Source organism: Schistocerca gregaria, chromosome X (genome assembly GCF_023897955.1).
Source record: "Schistocerca gregaria isolate iqSchGreg1 chromosome X, iqSchGreg1.2, whole genome shotgun sequence".
NCBI classification, from domain to species: Eukaryota; Metazoa; Arthropoda; class Insecta; order Orthoptera; family Acrididae; genus Schistocerca; species Schistocerca gregaria.
In genome coordinates, this window is record NC_064931.1 from 118868645 (window position 1) to 118885586 (window position 16942).

General features: G+C 36.9%; 1 protein-coding gene across 2 annotated transcripts in view; it reads left to right on the plus strand.

Moving 5' to 3' along the window:
- The window catches only part of LOC126297401 (ras-related protein Rab-31), a 443067-nt gene that overhangs the window by 51197 nt on the left and 374928 nt on the right, over positions 1 to 16942 (plus strand). Inside the window, exons 4-5 of one of the 2 annotated variants that reach the window (XR_007552515.1) lie at positions 3025 to 3180; positions 5546 to 6123. Coding sequence is in view for 1 of the 2 variants with exons in the window: in XM_049988160.1 (XP_049844117.1) it covers positions 3025 to 3180; positions 5546 to 5781 (392 nt within the window). In the remaining variant the exon portion in view is untranslated. Of the gene's footprint in view, positions 1 to 3024; positions 3181 to 5545; positions 6861 to 16942 lie in introns of those variants that run through there. The other variant, XM_049988160.1, reaches the window with a different exon arrangement.

Here is a 16942-nt window from a genome sequence, read left to right on the forward strand (position 1 = left end):
ACGATTACTCTGGCAGTGCTGTGTTTCACTGTTTCTTATCACACCGATTCTTGGAAAGCGTACATCTACTTCTCAGTCTACACCTATACACCACAAACGACTGTGACGTGCATGGCATTGGACCATTTATAAAGACTGGTGCATGGGAAAAATGACTTCTTAAATATCATTATGCAAGCTGTAATTAAATTAATCTTACCTTCACGAACAGTGTGAGATCAATAGGTAAGGAGCTGTAGTAACTCCTAGATTCTTCATTTAATAGTGATACCTGAAATGTTGTAAGGGCTTTTTTGATAGTTTTTATGCATCAGGTTTTTATGCATTTTGACGTTGATTTCTCATTATCAAACATGAGTCCAGTGTTACTGCTATTCATTGTTTACTTTCAATCTCTGCCAATAGTCTTATTTGGTACGGATCCCACACACTTAAGCTATATGTAGGGTGGGTCACATGAGTGTTTTATAGGCAGTCTCCTTTGTAGATTGACCGTGTTTTCCCAGCATCATACAAATGAAACCACTATATGAGGACATTAGTATTGAGATTTACAAGTGATGATTTTAAAGAGGCACACATTTCGGCCATTTGTGGATGGAAAGATATCTGGGACCAAAGGCATATGGATCATCATAACCGCTTTATTAGGTGTAATAATTTTTGGAAATTTGTTCCTCTGTTTCTCCTTACTTGTTGTTTTCTTTTTTTCATTAGAATATCAGCTCAAAAATTTACATGTGGCAGATGGAGTATATGAAGTAGATGTGGATAAGAATGGACAAAATACTACCTCAGGAGGGATAGCTTTATGAATTTCTCTTAAACAGGAATGGCGTTAATAATTTTGGGATTGAATCTTCATATCTAAAACTATTCTGGTTCAATAATAATTCAAATAAACTGGAAAATATGTTGAGACATTCATAACTGTCTGAAAAAGTGAGCTGGAAATTTTTTGAATTGTTGTTAGAACTTCTGGAAGTAACTGCTTGCTACTGTGGATGGTCTACATTTAGAGTGCATCCATACCCCTTCTTTTTTCTCATTTCAATGACCACCTTTTTGGCATGAATGAACCACTACTGGTGTCATCGGATGATTCATAGAGCATGGTTTTTGCTTCACACACTTTAAGTAATCCACTCAACAAATAACGTGAATTGCTGCAGGGTAAAGGTTCCCAGTGCGATGCGAGATGCCTGTGTGACTATTGAGCAGTGATGTTTCATGGTGAGGCTTAAGTGAAAATGTAACAGGGCTCTCAGCAGCAGTGAGATAGGACGTTCCAGCAGCAAGCTGCCACCATACAAGTAACTTTACTCTTTTCATTATTTGTATTCCACTAAGGAGTTTACATTACCATATCACATTTTTATATTTACATTTATTCAAACCTTCATATGTAAATTCATTTCCACCTTCTAATTCATTTTATTGCTATTTCTGTGATTTTCTCCATTTTTTGATACTTTCTATTAACACAAAACAATACAAACATTCTGGCATTGTGTTCTATTCTATTGGCCATTTAATCATTAACAAATTTCATCATATCATGAGACGGATCATTCCTATACTGGCACTGTCTCTGCCAGACTTTATACTTTGTCTGGAATTGCTTGTTTTGTCTCTGCACATCTCCCTTCTACTCTTCCATCAAGTGTTACAGTGACCATTGTGGTAATTATTGCAGACAAATCTTCATGTACCATTATGTTTGCCTTGGAGTGCATAAGCCAGAAAATGTAACATTATAGTATTGCACCAATCTTGACCAGACATCTTTAAGTCTAGATGACCTGCAAGAATGAGTAAGTTTGAGGCATTAGGTGGTCAAAGTCTGCCTTGAATATGCTTCAAACTTTCCATGAAATATTTTAAGTATTACAGCTGTTTGCATGAAATGCTTCAGTTTGTTCCTGAGGACTTCTCCTTAAAATCTTGGTACACTGTATTATTTGAGAGACTGCCAACCGTGTGCATTATTTACTGTCTAAAATTGCCAGATTACCATCATCCTCTATTCCTCATTGATTCCTTCAGTAAAAAAGTATGACTAGAGACCTCTTAGGAACACTTTTGGATTGACATTTCTGTTACACCTGTATCTTGGCAGAAGCATTTCAGCTGCTGACGTGTGAAGGAGAGTGTACCTATTTTCAAGACTGTGGTTACCGTTTGTTCAGAATACTATCTTTTATCACAGATGTCTCCCGTTTCTGGCTTCTGACCACCTTATTTCATGCTACATTAATTAGTGCAAAAGCCTTGTTCAGTTGACGTACATTGGCTACAGGTTGCATATTTATATCACTTGCTTCTGTCATCACCCTCTACCCTTTTCAACTCCCAAGATGTGCTCACTTTCTCATCATTGGATTTGCTTTATTCCAAACATGTCTTTTGGAAGGTGGTGGTGGTGGTGGTGGTGGTTTCCACAATGAAGACTGGTTTGCTTCAGTCCTCCATGCTAGTCTATAATGTCCAACCCATGTGCTTTGCCCTGACAACATATTTCCTTATGTATAAATTGTGCACTTTCATGCATTCTATAGTTTTGGTGCAGTTATGGTATAATGGTGACCAAGATAAAATTGGTCATGCTTGGTTGTATGACCTGTAATTGATATTATTCTTAAATCATGAGGATGATCTGTTCTTGACCTAAACTTGTAGTTTAATAAAGAAGGGTCATACAATTATTGTCATATCATGATTTTCTAAAACAGTTCTGTTCACTTCTGTGCAACAATGATGATTATTAGGTTAATGACAAAGTCTCCAAAATAGTGTTTTCGTTTTATATGTACTATTCTAATATTGATGATGATGATGATAAAAGTTATGATTATTGTTGTTGTCTGTCAAATACTGGATTTGTAATTACTTATATCATTCCACATGTCAGCAACAAAATCTCATCATAGATCCACAGATAGATCCACAGAATATGTACAAACTTTAATAGTAATTTTTTGTGGTTTATGAAAATTGGCCAAAATTTGCCCATTCTGTGTCCAGAATTGCAGAGAAATGTTGATGAACCAATGGTGTTGAGTGTTGTTGGAAACAAAATTGATCTGTCAGATGGGAGGAAGGTATCTAAAGAAGAGGCCTCAGCATATGCAGAGTCTATAGGTGCACGGTACTTTGAGTCATCTGCTTTACAGGATGAAGGTAATATGTTGTAAAATTTTCACTACATTAAATTACTTGTAATCCAAATAATTATAAATAAGTTGCCCAAATTTATTTAAATATCTCAATTTACAGTAATCATTCTTTAAATTGGCAATGCTTTCTTATATTCTATTAATTATGATACATGATTCTTCTAATTTTTAAAATTTTGTGCAATAATGTAGGAAAAGTACAAAACTGCAGTTTTAAATTTTCTAGATCAAAATGTGAGTTGGATGTCGAGAAATATACATGTTGAGAATTCTCCACAAATTTCTATTTGTCCCTTCAAACTTTCACGATAAAATTTTAATAAAAACTTCATGGTCACATAAGACATTCCTGAAAATTTTGGTTTGCATAAAAAGAATGTACACTGCTACCCACCATCTGCTGCTGAGAACACACATTAAAGAATGTTAAGTTTGTTAAGTTTAAGTTTGTTTGTAAAATAACTCATAAATATTAATATTGCTAATCAAATTGTTTAAACTATCAACTACATTGCTTCAAAGGGAAGTGAGGCAGGACAGTGACATATGGTACAATACGTAGTTAATTGTTGATGGATTACTTTCTTAGCTTTTTAATGTCCCATGGCAGAGTCTGTCTCAATGCATACGTAGAATTTATAATGTTGTTAGCACTTTTAAGACAGAAACTCTTATTAGATCTCATGCATAGGTATCAGGCATGCAGTTTTTGAGCTTACACTGTTGTGGTGTGACATCAGACAGTTGTAACACTTGTGCCATCATTGTCAGTTTATATGTACTATCCATCTTCTAAAAACTTTCAGTTAGTACTCCAGATACACAAATAACTCTATGCTTTTGCAATATGTCATATGCCCAGGCTAAGGTAGTTGAGCACAGAACTATTGAACATGTTGTCTGCAGTTCAGTGAAAGTCAATGTTCAACTTTGTCATTATACTTGGACAGTATCCTCAGCACTGGTTCTCTTAGAAATGAGAAACAATGAGAAAATAAGTACATAGTTTTTCATATTAGTCTGTTATGTGTTTTTTTTTCATTTCTGGTTTGTTTCCAGCAGACATTGTCATTTTAAACATTTTTGTGTTTGTTTACATATGAAAATTAACTACCACATGAGCCAACCCAAAACCTTGTTAATCAGTAAGCTATTACACACTTTTGACATAAAACAGACTTTGTGTACTTCCATGAAAGGATGGAAATCTGTCAGTGTAGGTACACAAAGAAATTCTATTAAATTATTTGCTATCTCATAGCAATAAATCAGACTGTGTATTTGAAAAAGTGCTGCAGGGACACACAATGATCAGTCTTATGATGTCTGTCTGTCATGGTAGTAATGCAGTGATCACATTGTGAAATACTTGACAACTTTCTGCTAGCAATAAACATTATTGGTTATGTCTTGCAGTGTGCTTTATGATACCACTTGCATTAGAAAATATAATATAGAGATAATTATTTAATTGCAGATGTTATCTAAATGTTTCTTTTATATTGCGATCACATTTCACTGTAAGGCGGCATATTTTGTAGTGTATGGCACAGGAACCTTGTTAATATGTGCAGCAATCCTTCAAGTTAATGGAAGACCAGGTTAGTCAGAAACACATTTTCTTCCCTTAATGGTGGTGAGGCACACTGATGACATAAAATATTAATTTTTAAAGTGATTTACTTGTTCACACTAGATCTGAGGGAGACCCAACTTCTTTTATGCTCCTCTGTATCAGGCCTCAGTAGTACACCTGCAGATTTCACAAATGACCTGAAGTGCCCATTCTTGCCTTGGTAAATGACATGCGTGCCAAAATATTTCTTGTAGGTTCAACAGAAAACGTTTACTTCCTGAATTCCATGTTTAAGTACTTTGCTGAGGAGTGTTTGAGGAATTGAGAAATTGTCATTATTTTGACTCTGGGACAAAAGATGAAATGTGTATAACTGTAATTATTTAAAATGAAAATTTCATTGCTGTATATACTAAATGAAAGTATTTTTTTAAATTTCAAACTGTCATCTTTTAAGAACATTGCAACTTGTAAATATTTATAGTTACCTTGCATTTTAAGACCAACAGAATTGTTAATTTTGGAAAAAAACCTTAAAATATATTTGATGCACAGTGTAATGTTTGATGCATTACACTCTTTATAAAATTTTTACAGAAAAAGAATTAATTACATGTCCACACTATTGTTCATTTTAAGATCAGAAAGTATTACACATTGTGGTGTACTATTCTTGCACATTAAATTTCAAAGGAAATTGATGGAGATGAATAGGGGTAAAGTCAGTTCTCGTGTACACTTTTAATATACTGTATGTACATTTTTGAGGAAGATTTTTGTTTTTTTGTTTCAGGTATTGAGGAAGTATTTTTGAATACAGCAGTGGGTCTCATACGTCTTTGTGAAGACTCCTCATGTTCCAGCCTCAGAGTGTATGACTCCTCAGAAAGAATGAGCCCACGGACCAATGTTTTTCATGATCCTGCTTCTCCACCTTCACCACCAACTGTTACTCAACCGGTAGTTCATACAGATGTGCCTTTTGTACCAGCACAAGCTGAAGTAGAACGTTCTCCTTTCTGTTGTTGAATGGCTTCAGTCATGTTGCATTTTATTGTAATGAAAATGACTGATTCTGCATGGTTACCCTAACATTTCACGAGTACGAAATGTTAGTGAAAACTGTGAAGCAAAAAACATTACAAGAATGTTAGTTAATGACTGGAGTAAATATTGAATGGCATAATTATATTACTGTGAATATAATTATCCCCATGACAGGTATTTTGTATAGTGACACAATGATTAATAGGGAAGGAGAATTATTCATGTGTACATTAATTTACATTTACACTTGTATTCCACAAGATACTGTGCAGTGTGTGGTGGTGGTACATACTGTACCAGTATATTGTTGAAGTAGATGAAAATGTGGGTTCTGATGTTTAATTTAGTGTTCATAATATTTTATGAACTTTTGAAGATTCAGTATTGAAAATGCTGTTTGAAACAATATTTTTATAAAATTTAAGAAATACTGCATTTAAAATGCTTTTTATGACTATTTTATGAGATTACTAGATTGTTACTACATACATAGAGTGAACATTTGCCCGATTGCTGTTTTGATCAGTCTTTAAACATTAACAAGAAGTCTTATGATTATAAAACTAGTACCAGATTTTTTATAGATATTACAGAGAAGGGATCATAGCTGTTTCTGACAAAATGACATACTTTGAATTCTTACTGCCTGTGATGTTATTATTTGAACTCTTCAGTTTTCCTGTTTGCAGAAACAGACCTGTTATTTGAGAGTGGGCTTTTATCATCACACAATGTTTCAGTGCCTCTTGTAAACAACTATCTAATGTTTTTTTACCTCATATATTATTAAATAAACTTGGCAGCTATATTTGTGATATGTAAGGTAATTGGTTGCTGAATTCCATTGGTCAGTTGATGATCATTCTTTGAACAGTGTTTAAGAATAATATATCAAAATGTGTAAGAGTGTATATTGGGATAATGGAATCAAATGGAATTGAATCAATAAGGTATATAGGTAACATAAATATATGAAAGAAATGTTTGCACATCCTGTGACAACTGTAAATGTCTGGGATAACACACAAACTTTTCCTTTCCCTTCAGTTTTTGTTTTAAAGTCTCTTAGGGAGAACATTCCAGCTCATTTCTCCATTTTCGTAGTTTTTCCTATTCAACAGTGAAGTCTACCAGATAGTCAAGAAAGACAGTTGATTGTTGAATCTCTTTCTATATACAGATTAAGAGAGACAATGCATGCTTTACATTATGTCAGATAACATCACATTGCTTACAAAGTTTTCTTAAATTATGAGGTATTTACAGTAACACCAAAGACTTCAAATTTAGCATTTCAGTTTTCGCATATGGATATCTATTATTAAACACTGTTTTGTTGTTAAAATAGTAAACCTTATTTCTTAGCTGTACACTAGAGATGATTCTCAAAGAAGCTAATACTGTGTAGTTGTACTAGGAGATGTCCTTGATTTATGTGACAGTTTAGTTACATATTTTTTATCCTTGCCTGTGTTTTACTGTAGCAACAAATTTTGTAAATCATTATTCCACGCAGATACTGTAAAAATCCTTAATTAACTCTGTTAAGTCATAGTTACTGGGGACGTATTTTGGTAATAACCCTTTCTTGCCATGTGAAGTTGTAATGGTCATTATAATACAGTTTGATCTTAATGTATGATGTCCACAGCTCATAGTCTAGTGGCTAGCATTGCTGCCTCTGGATCCCAGAGTCCCGGGTTTGATTCTCGGCTGGGTCAGGAATTTTCTCCTCCCAGGGACTGGGTGCTTGTGTGTAATCATCATTTGGGAAAATGGTGAGACTGGACTGTGAAAAGATTAGGGATTTGTGTGGGTGCTGATAACCACACTGTTGAGCACCCCGCAAACCAAACGTCATCAGACACCTTAATGCATGATGCTTGAAGTTAGATATGCAGTGATTATTCATATTCTGGTCTTCCTTGTTATGCCAATGATAAGAACCAGTCCAGACTGATATGCTAAGAATAAATCTCCATGCAGAAATGAAACTTGATTTTAGTATTTAAAGTAGTTACCAATTAAATATTCAGCTTAGAATTGTAAAGACACAGCTATTGTTGTGTTTCACAATTTCATGAATCATTGTTTCTGATTCATTGCCTGAGTAATATAGAAACAGAGTGTGAAATTACCATCATACTATCATTTTTCTAATGCTATGGTAGGAGACAATTATTGAACACTAACCTATTCCAGAGGGACTTCTGCAGCTTGACCATATTTCTTCACTTTTATGTTAGTTGGTATTGCATTTTACCATGATCTTTTTCAGCTGCTTTATGATGCTATATGCTCATTGTTTAAGGATTGCATTCATGTTGCAGCATTTTTGAAGAGAAATATTCAGTTGTCTCTGCTTTTTCAGTTGCCACATTGGTTAAACATTATGTAGTTGTAAGTATTGGCCATGGAAAAGTGTTAGAGTGGTGCAATATGATGATTAAATTTATCCAAGTCTGAAAGTGCATATTTGAACATTTGTATTTTGTGTATTGTAGATTGTAGTCTTTGCTTTTAACAACTCGTGTGGCATTCACGGAGTTCAGTCTCCGCTGTTCCTCTCTGAGTAACCTGGCAGGGGTGTGTGTGTGTGTGTGTGTGTGTGTGTGTGTGTGTGTGTGTGTGTGTGTGTGTGTGTGTGTTATGAAGCACTTCTGGGTGAGTGAGTGATCATATCATCATTTTAACTTTTTGGCCACTACTGGTATTTTTGACTTTAGTCACAGTCATGTTTTTCCTGTAAGAATATTGCTAAAAATGTTGAATTGCATAGGGAAAGGATACTAAAAGATATAGTCATAAGTATGACCATTTGTTTGTGATTGTTATATAAAGCCTTGCTCAGAATCTGTGATATTTTTGAGAAACACGAATTTCACTGTTTTGATCACATTGTGAACCACTAGTTACTACTAAGGCAACAGAACATATCAGTGTATTCTCCATTTTAAAGTAGCATGCAAAAAAATCTTTACAGAATCCTACATTAGATTAGTTGTGTCCCTGGGAAATTTTCCAGTGCCAGTGTTCTTTCACTTTCTGATCAGGATTTGTTTTTATATTTTTATAGAAACTACACATATAGGTAGAAAATTTGCCAGATATTCATAGTGTCAGTCCCATTTGAGATTGGCAGAGTTTCACTATAGAAATAAAATACATTAATGGAGACCCACCTTTACAAAATAGTTATATTTTTAGAAAAAAGATTTTATCATAAGAAGATAACTGCAATTTAAAGAAATATTATATACATTTTAACTGCCACTACTGTCTTCCATTTAGAAATTGGTTACTGGTTCTCATTGAAGCCCATCTTCAGACCTGACACAATAACAAATAATGGAAAACTGAAAGACAGTCATAAGTAAAACTTTCAACAACTTGAAGGTTAGTTTCATCACTGCATTTCATCACTTGCATTCAGGACAGCGATGGTTCAATCCCGTGTCCGGCCGTCCTGATTTAGGTTTTCCGTGATTTCCCTAAATCATTTCAGGCAAATGCCAGGATGGATCCTTTGAAAGGGCACGGCCGATTTCCTTCCCTAATCAGACCTGGTTCTCCGTCTCTAATGACCTCGCTGGCAACAGGACATTAAACACTAATCTCCTCCTCCTCCTCAACACTGCATCGCTTTACAGTGTTTGGTCCAATTGGAAGTGGTATGCCCTTGTCTTCTTCCAAATTTGAACTGACTTAGGATGATTTGCAAATTAATGTTGTCTCCAGACCACAGTAAAACTTGAAATTATTCACATTTGCGAATTGTGGGTAGATATGGGAGTGGGACCCAGCACCAACTGAGGATCGACTTCCGGAACTTCTAATTTGTAGTCTGGTACTTGCCCACTGAGCCACACTTAACAATGTTTAAAGAACCTTCAATAACGTTATCTATAACAATAAAAAATCCTATCCTAATTATGTGAACCCATCAATAGTTATAGTAAGTAGCCAGGTGCGACACTTTGTCATACATGTGGTTCGAGGCAGTTGCACTAATACTAGTGGGTCTTATATATTTAATACTTTTCAACCTTCGTAATGTTTGCCACTATTTTCTTTAATAGATCTAAACAGCAAGTCAGCCGGAGATATCTTTGGTGATTGCTTTGATTGGAAAATGCTGATTTTAAAAGATTCTGTATTCTATCCTTTCATATTTGTTTTTAGTTATGTTCCATCCTCTACTTCTGTTTCCTGGCATTATATATATAGCACTTTGTGCTGAAATATTTCCTTTAAACTCAACAAGTGATGTTTTGATTGACTGTGTACCAGCACTGGTTTTATTTCTTTTCAAGAGTCTTACATGCCATGATAGACATTTTATATTCTTGCCTTCACTTGCTTTGTCACTATTTTCCAACACTGTATTCGATGTATTCCTAGTATAACACTGCTATTTGTACGTGGAACACAAACAGATCAAAGTATGACATTAACAGTATTGGTTGCGAAAAAATAACTATTTCATTGTTACCCTGTAAAATGTTTTCAGTTAAGAGTCAACACGAAAAGGTTTCCATATTTACACCTGGGATGTACTGACTTACACTGTCAGTCCCAGTGGGAGAAACATAGTAAGTTCTCCCCCTCCCCCTTCCCCTCCCCCTCCCTCCCCCCCTCCCCCTCCCTCTCCCCCTCCCCCCTCCCTCTCCCCCTCCCTCTCCCCCTTCCCCTCCCTCTCCCCCTTCCCCTTCCCCTCCCTCTCCCCCTTCCCCTCCCCCTCCTGCTCCCCTCCCCCTCCTGTCTACACACACACACACACACACACACACACACACACACACACACACACACACACACACACAAAATACTGTAAGTAAGGTTCACTTTTGCCTCACACTAATTACATAAAATGGTATCACTCTTTTAAGGTATTCATACAATATCTTATTTTGGACATTCTTTCTGCTTACCAGTTTAGATGTATAGGATGGTTATAATTCAGCTTTTGCCATTTGAAAGGGCCCTCCATGAAAAATGACTGATGGTAGGGTGGTAACATCTGTTCATTGCCTACCATGTGTACATTCCAGGTGACAAACATTGCTCATTGTGATGACAGTAGATATTCATGAAAGTATGGAACAGCACTAGAGATACCATTTTATAATGCACCTTCTGAGCAGTGGACCTAAGAATGTGCAGCTGTCGTGGCACAGCTCTTGCACTTCTTGAAGATCATATTGTGTCCAGCATTCTCAGCCATGGCAACAGTAACTTCAACAATTTATGGTTTAATATGCCTTTGGCCCCTCCCAGCGGTAATTCCCAAACTGCTAGTTAATTCGAACTTCTGAGTAGTGATCTTCAATCCCAGTGCGGAAAGAGGACCTCTCTGTATTCCTTCAATGCATTTACACTCGTAAAGTGCAGCAGGGCTATTGCTGCTGTTTCAATAAAACTGTTTTATGAGTAAAGCCCTGCTTGTCTTGTCAGACCCACATTGACTGGCTGCAGCTGATGCTTGTTTCAACCCTGCTTCACCATAGTACCACTACCAGCACCAGCACCTAATGGCAAGTTGTGACACTGACTCTGCCGTCAACACAATTCCTGCAGTGCACACTCATTCCTATAAAGTTTGGTAATCACGTGTTAAATAGTTTTCCAACTATAACAGCTCAAGTAGTGAAAGTTTAATTACGCTGTCCAGTCACATTAATGTGACCACCTGTCAAAAGCCTGAATAACCACCTTTTGCCGCATGGATCACAGCGAGATGTGTATGATGAGTCATTGAGATTCTCAAAGATACTGACTCAAGTGCTGTGGCTAGCTGCATTAGGTTTCTGAGTTGAGGATGTCTGGCATGAACAGCCTGATTGAGGTAGTCCCACAGTTTCTCAATTGGGTTCAGTTCCGGATTGTTTGGTGGCCAGAGGAGTACGGTAAACTCATCCTGCTGCTCTTCAAACCATGCATATAAACTGAAAGCAGTGTGACATGTTGCAATGTCCTGCTGGTAGATGGCATTGTGCCCAGGGAAAGCAAACTGCATGTAAGGGTGGACATGGTCCCCAAAGATAGAAGCATGAGTGTGTTGTGTTGTGCCCTCCGGAATGCAAAGATCATTCAGGGAATGCCACAGAAACATTCCCTAGATCATAACACTCCCTTCTCCAGCCTGGACCCTTTGCTTTCAGACGTTTCATGCCAATCATACCATCTGCCTGATAGAGCATTAAATTTGATTAATCTGAAAAGGCCACCTGTCACCACTTAGTGGACGTCCAGTTGAAGTACTGTATTTACTCGAATCTAAGCTGCACTCGAATCTAAGCCGCACCTGAAAAATGAGACTCGAAATCAAGGAAAAAAAATTTTCCCGAATTTAAGCCGCACCTGAAATTTGAGATTTGAAATTCAAGGGGAGAGAAAAGTTTTAGACCGCACCTCCAAATCGAAACAAAGTTGGTCCATTGTAACACGAGACACAATTTAGGTCGAATGAATGATGATACAGCTACAGTAGTGTGGTTCGAGTCGTAAGCTGAGCAGTTAAACTTTACCAGGTAGCCATTGCTATGCGTCAGGCGCTCCATCCGTATTTATACGGATACCCTTCCTTTTTGACGTGCTTCGTGTGGTTTGAATCGATTGCTTATTTTTCTTTTATCTAGTAAGTGCCGTTCTCTTTGTTATATGTGTTTACGTCACTCGAAGCTGAAAATGCATTACTGTACTGTGTCATGCATTGTTTGTTGCATTCTGATCATAAATGTTTACAACCTGTCGTCGCTCGCGGCATGGCAAGTTTTTGGAGTGCTACCGCCTCTTACAATTAAAAAAAAGATAGGAATTGTCTCATTAGCGAAACAATGCCAGCAGACTGCTATTTGTTGTTACTTACAATGCTGCTTTCTTTCATAATGATCAACAAGAACCAAATGATACATTGTGTATGATAGATGATGTTCTGAACGAGAGTTTAACGAAAAATTTTCTCTGTTTGAAAATCTTTGCAGACTTCTCTTTAATACATTAAATTCTGCACAGAAATTAGTCATCTTAGATTTAAAAATCTAGTCGGTTGCTGTCACTGCAGTATCACTATTCAGCATAAGAATAATATGAATATTAACATGACATGATATTATATTCTTTTGCGTTTGCTGTTGTCTCACTCTAGTTTCATAGTTTATTAGGCAGACAGAATTTAAATGAGTTAGCAGCAAACATTAAAGAATACATGGCATAATGTTTACATTCTTCTACCTTCTCTTTTAATTTATTTAGGCATACTGATACAGAGGTTTTGGCGCCAGTATTTATCATTGTGCCTGCAAAGCATGTTTGTGTAGCGCTACATATATACGGCGGCAGAAGTTAGTTGTGGCGGTACCTACCAACATTTTTCAGAACTTCCGCTTACTTTGCACTCGATTCTAAGCCGCAGGCGGTTTTTTTGGATTGCAAAAACTGGAAAAAAGTGCAGCGTAGATTCAAGTAAATACGGTATTAGCATGCAAAATCCAGCCTTAATGGCTGACAAACAGCAGTCAGCATGGATGCATGAGCCAGGCGCCTGTTGTGGAGGCCCATATACAGCAGTGTTCACTTAATGGCCATTGAGGAGACACTATTGGCAGCCCCTTGGTTCGTCTGGGTGATCAGTTGCTTGTCTATTTACCCATACACATTTCTGCAGCTGTCTTTTCACCCCATCAGTTATGGCTCTTGGTGCACCACAGTTGCATTGGCACCAGTTTCCGATAGAGCCATTTTGCCATACATGGTATTCTTTAACTACAGTGGCATGTGAACAGTTTACAAACTTAGCCATTTCGGAAATGCTTCCACCCTTGGACTGACAGCCAATGATCATGCCCCATTGGACATCAGATAAATTGTTCCATTTTGGCATTACGAGAACAGCTGCACTGTTTCCTGTCCCCCCCCCCCCCCCCCCCCCTTCCCCCTCATGCGCTTTATGTACCGTCCACTGCTAGTGCTGCCACCTGCTGTCTCTTAATGATTATAGCACATTGACATCAAAAATAGGTGTCACATTAATGTGTCTGGACCATGTATAACCACTGTGTACTGTTGCTGCGTGACAAAGGTGTTGAGAAATTTGTTGTGAATGCATCAATTTTAAGTGGTTTTTTTTACTAGCCAATATTCGCAGATCAGGTTTTAGTTGCTTCAGTGAGGTAACCCTTCAGCTTTGATCCCCAGTAGCGGTTAAGCCTTGTTAGTGCATCATTATCCTACATGGCAACAAAGCAGAATTTCAGTGTGGGTGGCTTGCTGATTTGAGACATGCAGGACAGTCACTGTGTATTTGTGCAGTTTAGAGGAACTGCTGTTGGAAATATTCTGTATTGAGTCAAGAAATTGTTGTTATACTTGACCTAATTGTGACGAGTAGTTTGTTTTGCAGATATTGGACATCATTGCTACAGAATATGACACAGTCCTGTTGATGACGTTGCAATAATTAAATGTACCAGTCACAGGACTAGTGTGGGAAGGGGGTAAGTGCTCTGGATAAACATTTTACTTCAGGGTTACTTGTCAGTATAGTACTTACATGATCCAAGGTACTCACCAGTGGTGATTTTAAGTGTTGATGACACTGTTAAACTGGTTGTGTGGCAGGATGACACATAGAAAAGAGGGGTTTGTGACTAGTACCTGTTGTCTTAGATACAACTCTGTCCTTAACACAAAAAGAATTAGTCAAATCTCTGTTGGGGAGACATGATGAAGCTGTGAAAGTCTATTGTGGTACTTCATTGTAGATACCTTTTTGTGTTTTGTTGATAGTGTTGTAGGTGCTACTAAGTTAATTGGGGGAGGGGGGGGACAGGGGGTGATTATTGGGAGATTCTAGTGTGTGATTATCTCTACATTGCGTCATGTGAGTCTAAAATTCTCCTGGGTTTGAACCTTCACCAGTTCCTTGCTGCCTGCTCTTTCCACTTCTGTATCCTTGCTCCTGTACTGCATTATTTTACTTGACAGATTCCACTTTTTGATCTTGCTGTAAGCTCTACATAATTTTAGTCCTTTTTCACCATCTTTTATTGTTTACATTCTGACCGATACCACTTCCTCTCATCCTTAGACTTCTTTCCATTCACTGTTTTGTTCATGTTTTTTGTGTGGTTCTCTTTCTGTATGTGTGTTTAAAAGTGCCACTTTCTTCCCCTCCTATTGCTAGCTGCCTCTTTATTCCTGTCTCACCCTGCTTTCTCTTCTTTCCGTGATAATTCTAAGTAACTTCTCACACTCCAGCATACCTCCCTCCTCCCTCCTCCCTTTCTCCTTTTACTTGTCCCAACTTCCACCCTTGTCGGCTTACACTGGAACATGTAATTCATCATTTCCAGGAGTGGGAGTACATTTAAAGGTTTAAATTTCCTGGTCTTGAAAAGAATTGAAATCTGAAGCTTTGGAAATGATCATTACTTGCATTTGTATCTCCCGGTGAGCACTGTCTTTCCAGATAAGTGGTACTTTGCCATTGTCAGTTACATTCCACCTAAGATTTCCTTGTACTGTAGTAGGTGTTTTGTGACTTATTTGTTGTCCTAAATATTTCATAAAGTGCCGTATTAAAGTGTTTTTATCTAATATTGTTTTTTTGAATTTTTAATTCTTCTCATTTTGTGGCTGTTACACTATAATATAGCATTATATATAAGGAGAATTATTGTTGGTGAATGAAGACTGTTGTGGGTGAATTAAACGTAATACTGGGCAAGTAGATGCTGCAGCAAGAAACTTTTAAAGAAATCTGAGAAATTAAGTTATAATTTGTTTTAGTGTATCTCATTCCCTTTGTTGCTGGTTTGTAACAGTCAGAACTTCTATGAATAATTTATCTTTTTTGTGAAAATCGTTTGTAGATCGATATAGAAATAAATTGTGTAGTTTACCTTGCATGTCTCTATTGATGAATGAAGTCTTAGCACTCGTTTTCCTTTAAATGGTATGTCTTTGTTTTCGTGTGACAGGTGTAATATGTACAGTGTCTGAGACTAGCTCTATGTAAAGTCATTCGAAAAAGTCAGTTGTTTGAAGAAACTTGTACCTTGTATTTGTTGATCTTCAGCACAGGTTTTTTATTTTAATCCAGGATACATTGTAAGAATTCAAACAAATTGTGAATGACATATTGCAAAACTACTTTGGGCAGCTGTTTCATTGTTTCTTGACCAATGCAAATGCGTGTTAGTAAATAGGCAAATGGACCACTTTATAACAGTTCAATGTATGTACTTTAAATTGCAGATATTTTTAACACTGTCTACTGTTAGCAAACACTGTAATGGCTGTTGAATGATTAAGATGTCGAGACATATTCGGCAGCTGGTAGTTGTTAAATCTTGTGGCTGGGATTGCACATTTATCTGGAAATAAATGAAATTTACAATTGACTTACTGGTAAATAAGCCAAAAAACATATAAAAACCATTTTCTTTGCTTTCAATGTCAAACTCTCAAAACATAATTAGCAGATAATATGTTTGCTTGTGGTTTATGCTTACATGTTACATAGACAACTTGTTGCAAGTTATTAGTTTTATTGAGAGTTTATGCATGGTGTTAGCTCCCGTGAACTTTTTATTTCGTTGTTACACCAGGGTGCGCGTGCGCGTGCGTTACCACACCTGTCTGAGGACAGTTGGTCCATAATTTATATATTTCACATAGGCCATTACTATTCAATTGAATTCATTTTTAGATACTGTAAGCATATTTTGTCTCCGTTGTTCAAAAGGTTTAAATGTTTTTGTGTAGTGTACAGTCTCTTTGCTGCTGCTCAAGTACCACATACCCGTACATTTCACAAACATTTTATGTTTCGGATCTTTCACTGAGAAAAGTACTACTGCAGTGCTCTCATAGATCGGATAAAGGTCACTGATGTAAAGCAAATCATAACCGGTAGGGGGGAAAAGCATCAGCTATTTTCAGCACAGGATTTAACAACATGCTTGCTGGTCTAGTTGTATACTGTTTCTTAATAGCTTCCATTTGCTGTGACTGGAAACTGAAAGTTGACTGCTGTTTGGTAGGATGTCACTGTAGTTTTTCTAATGTTAGCAACTACCATAGCATGTAACTGACGTGATTTATGAGACTTAATGCCAATTTACAGGTGTCAGATCTGAAG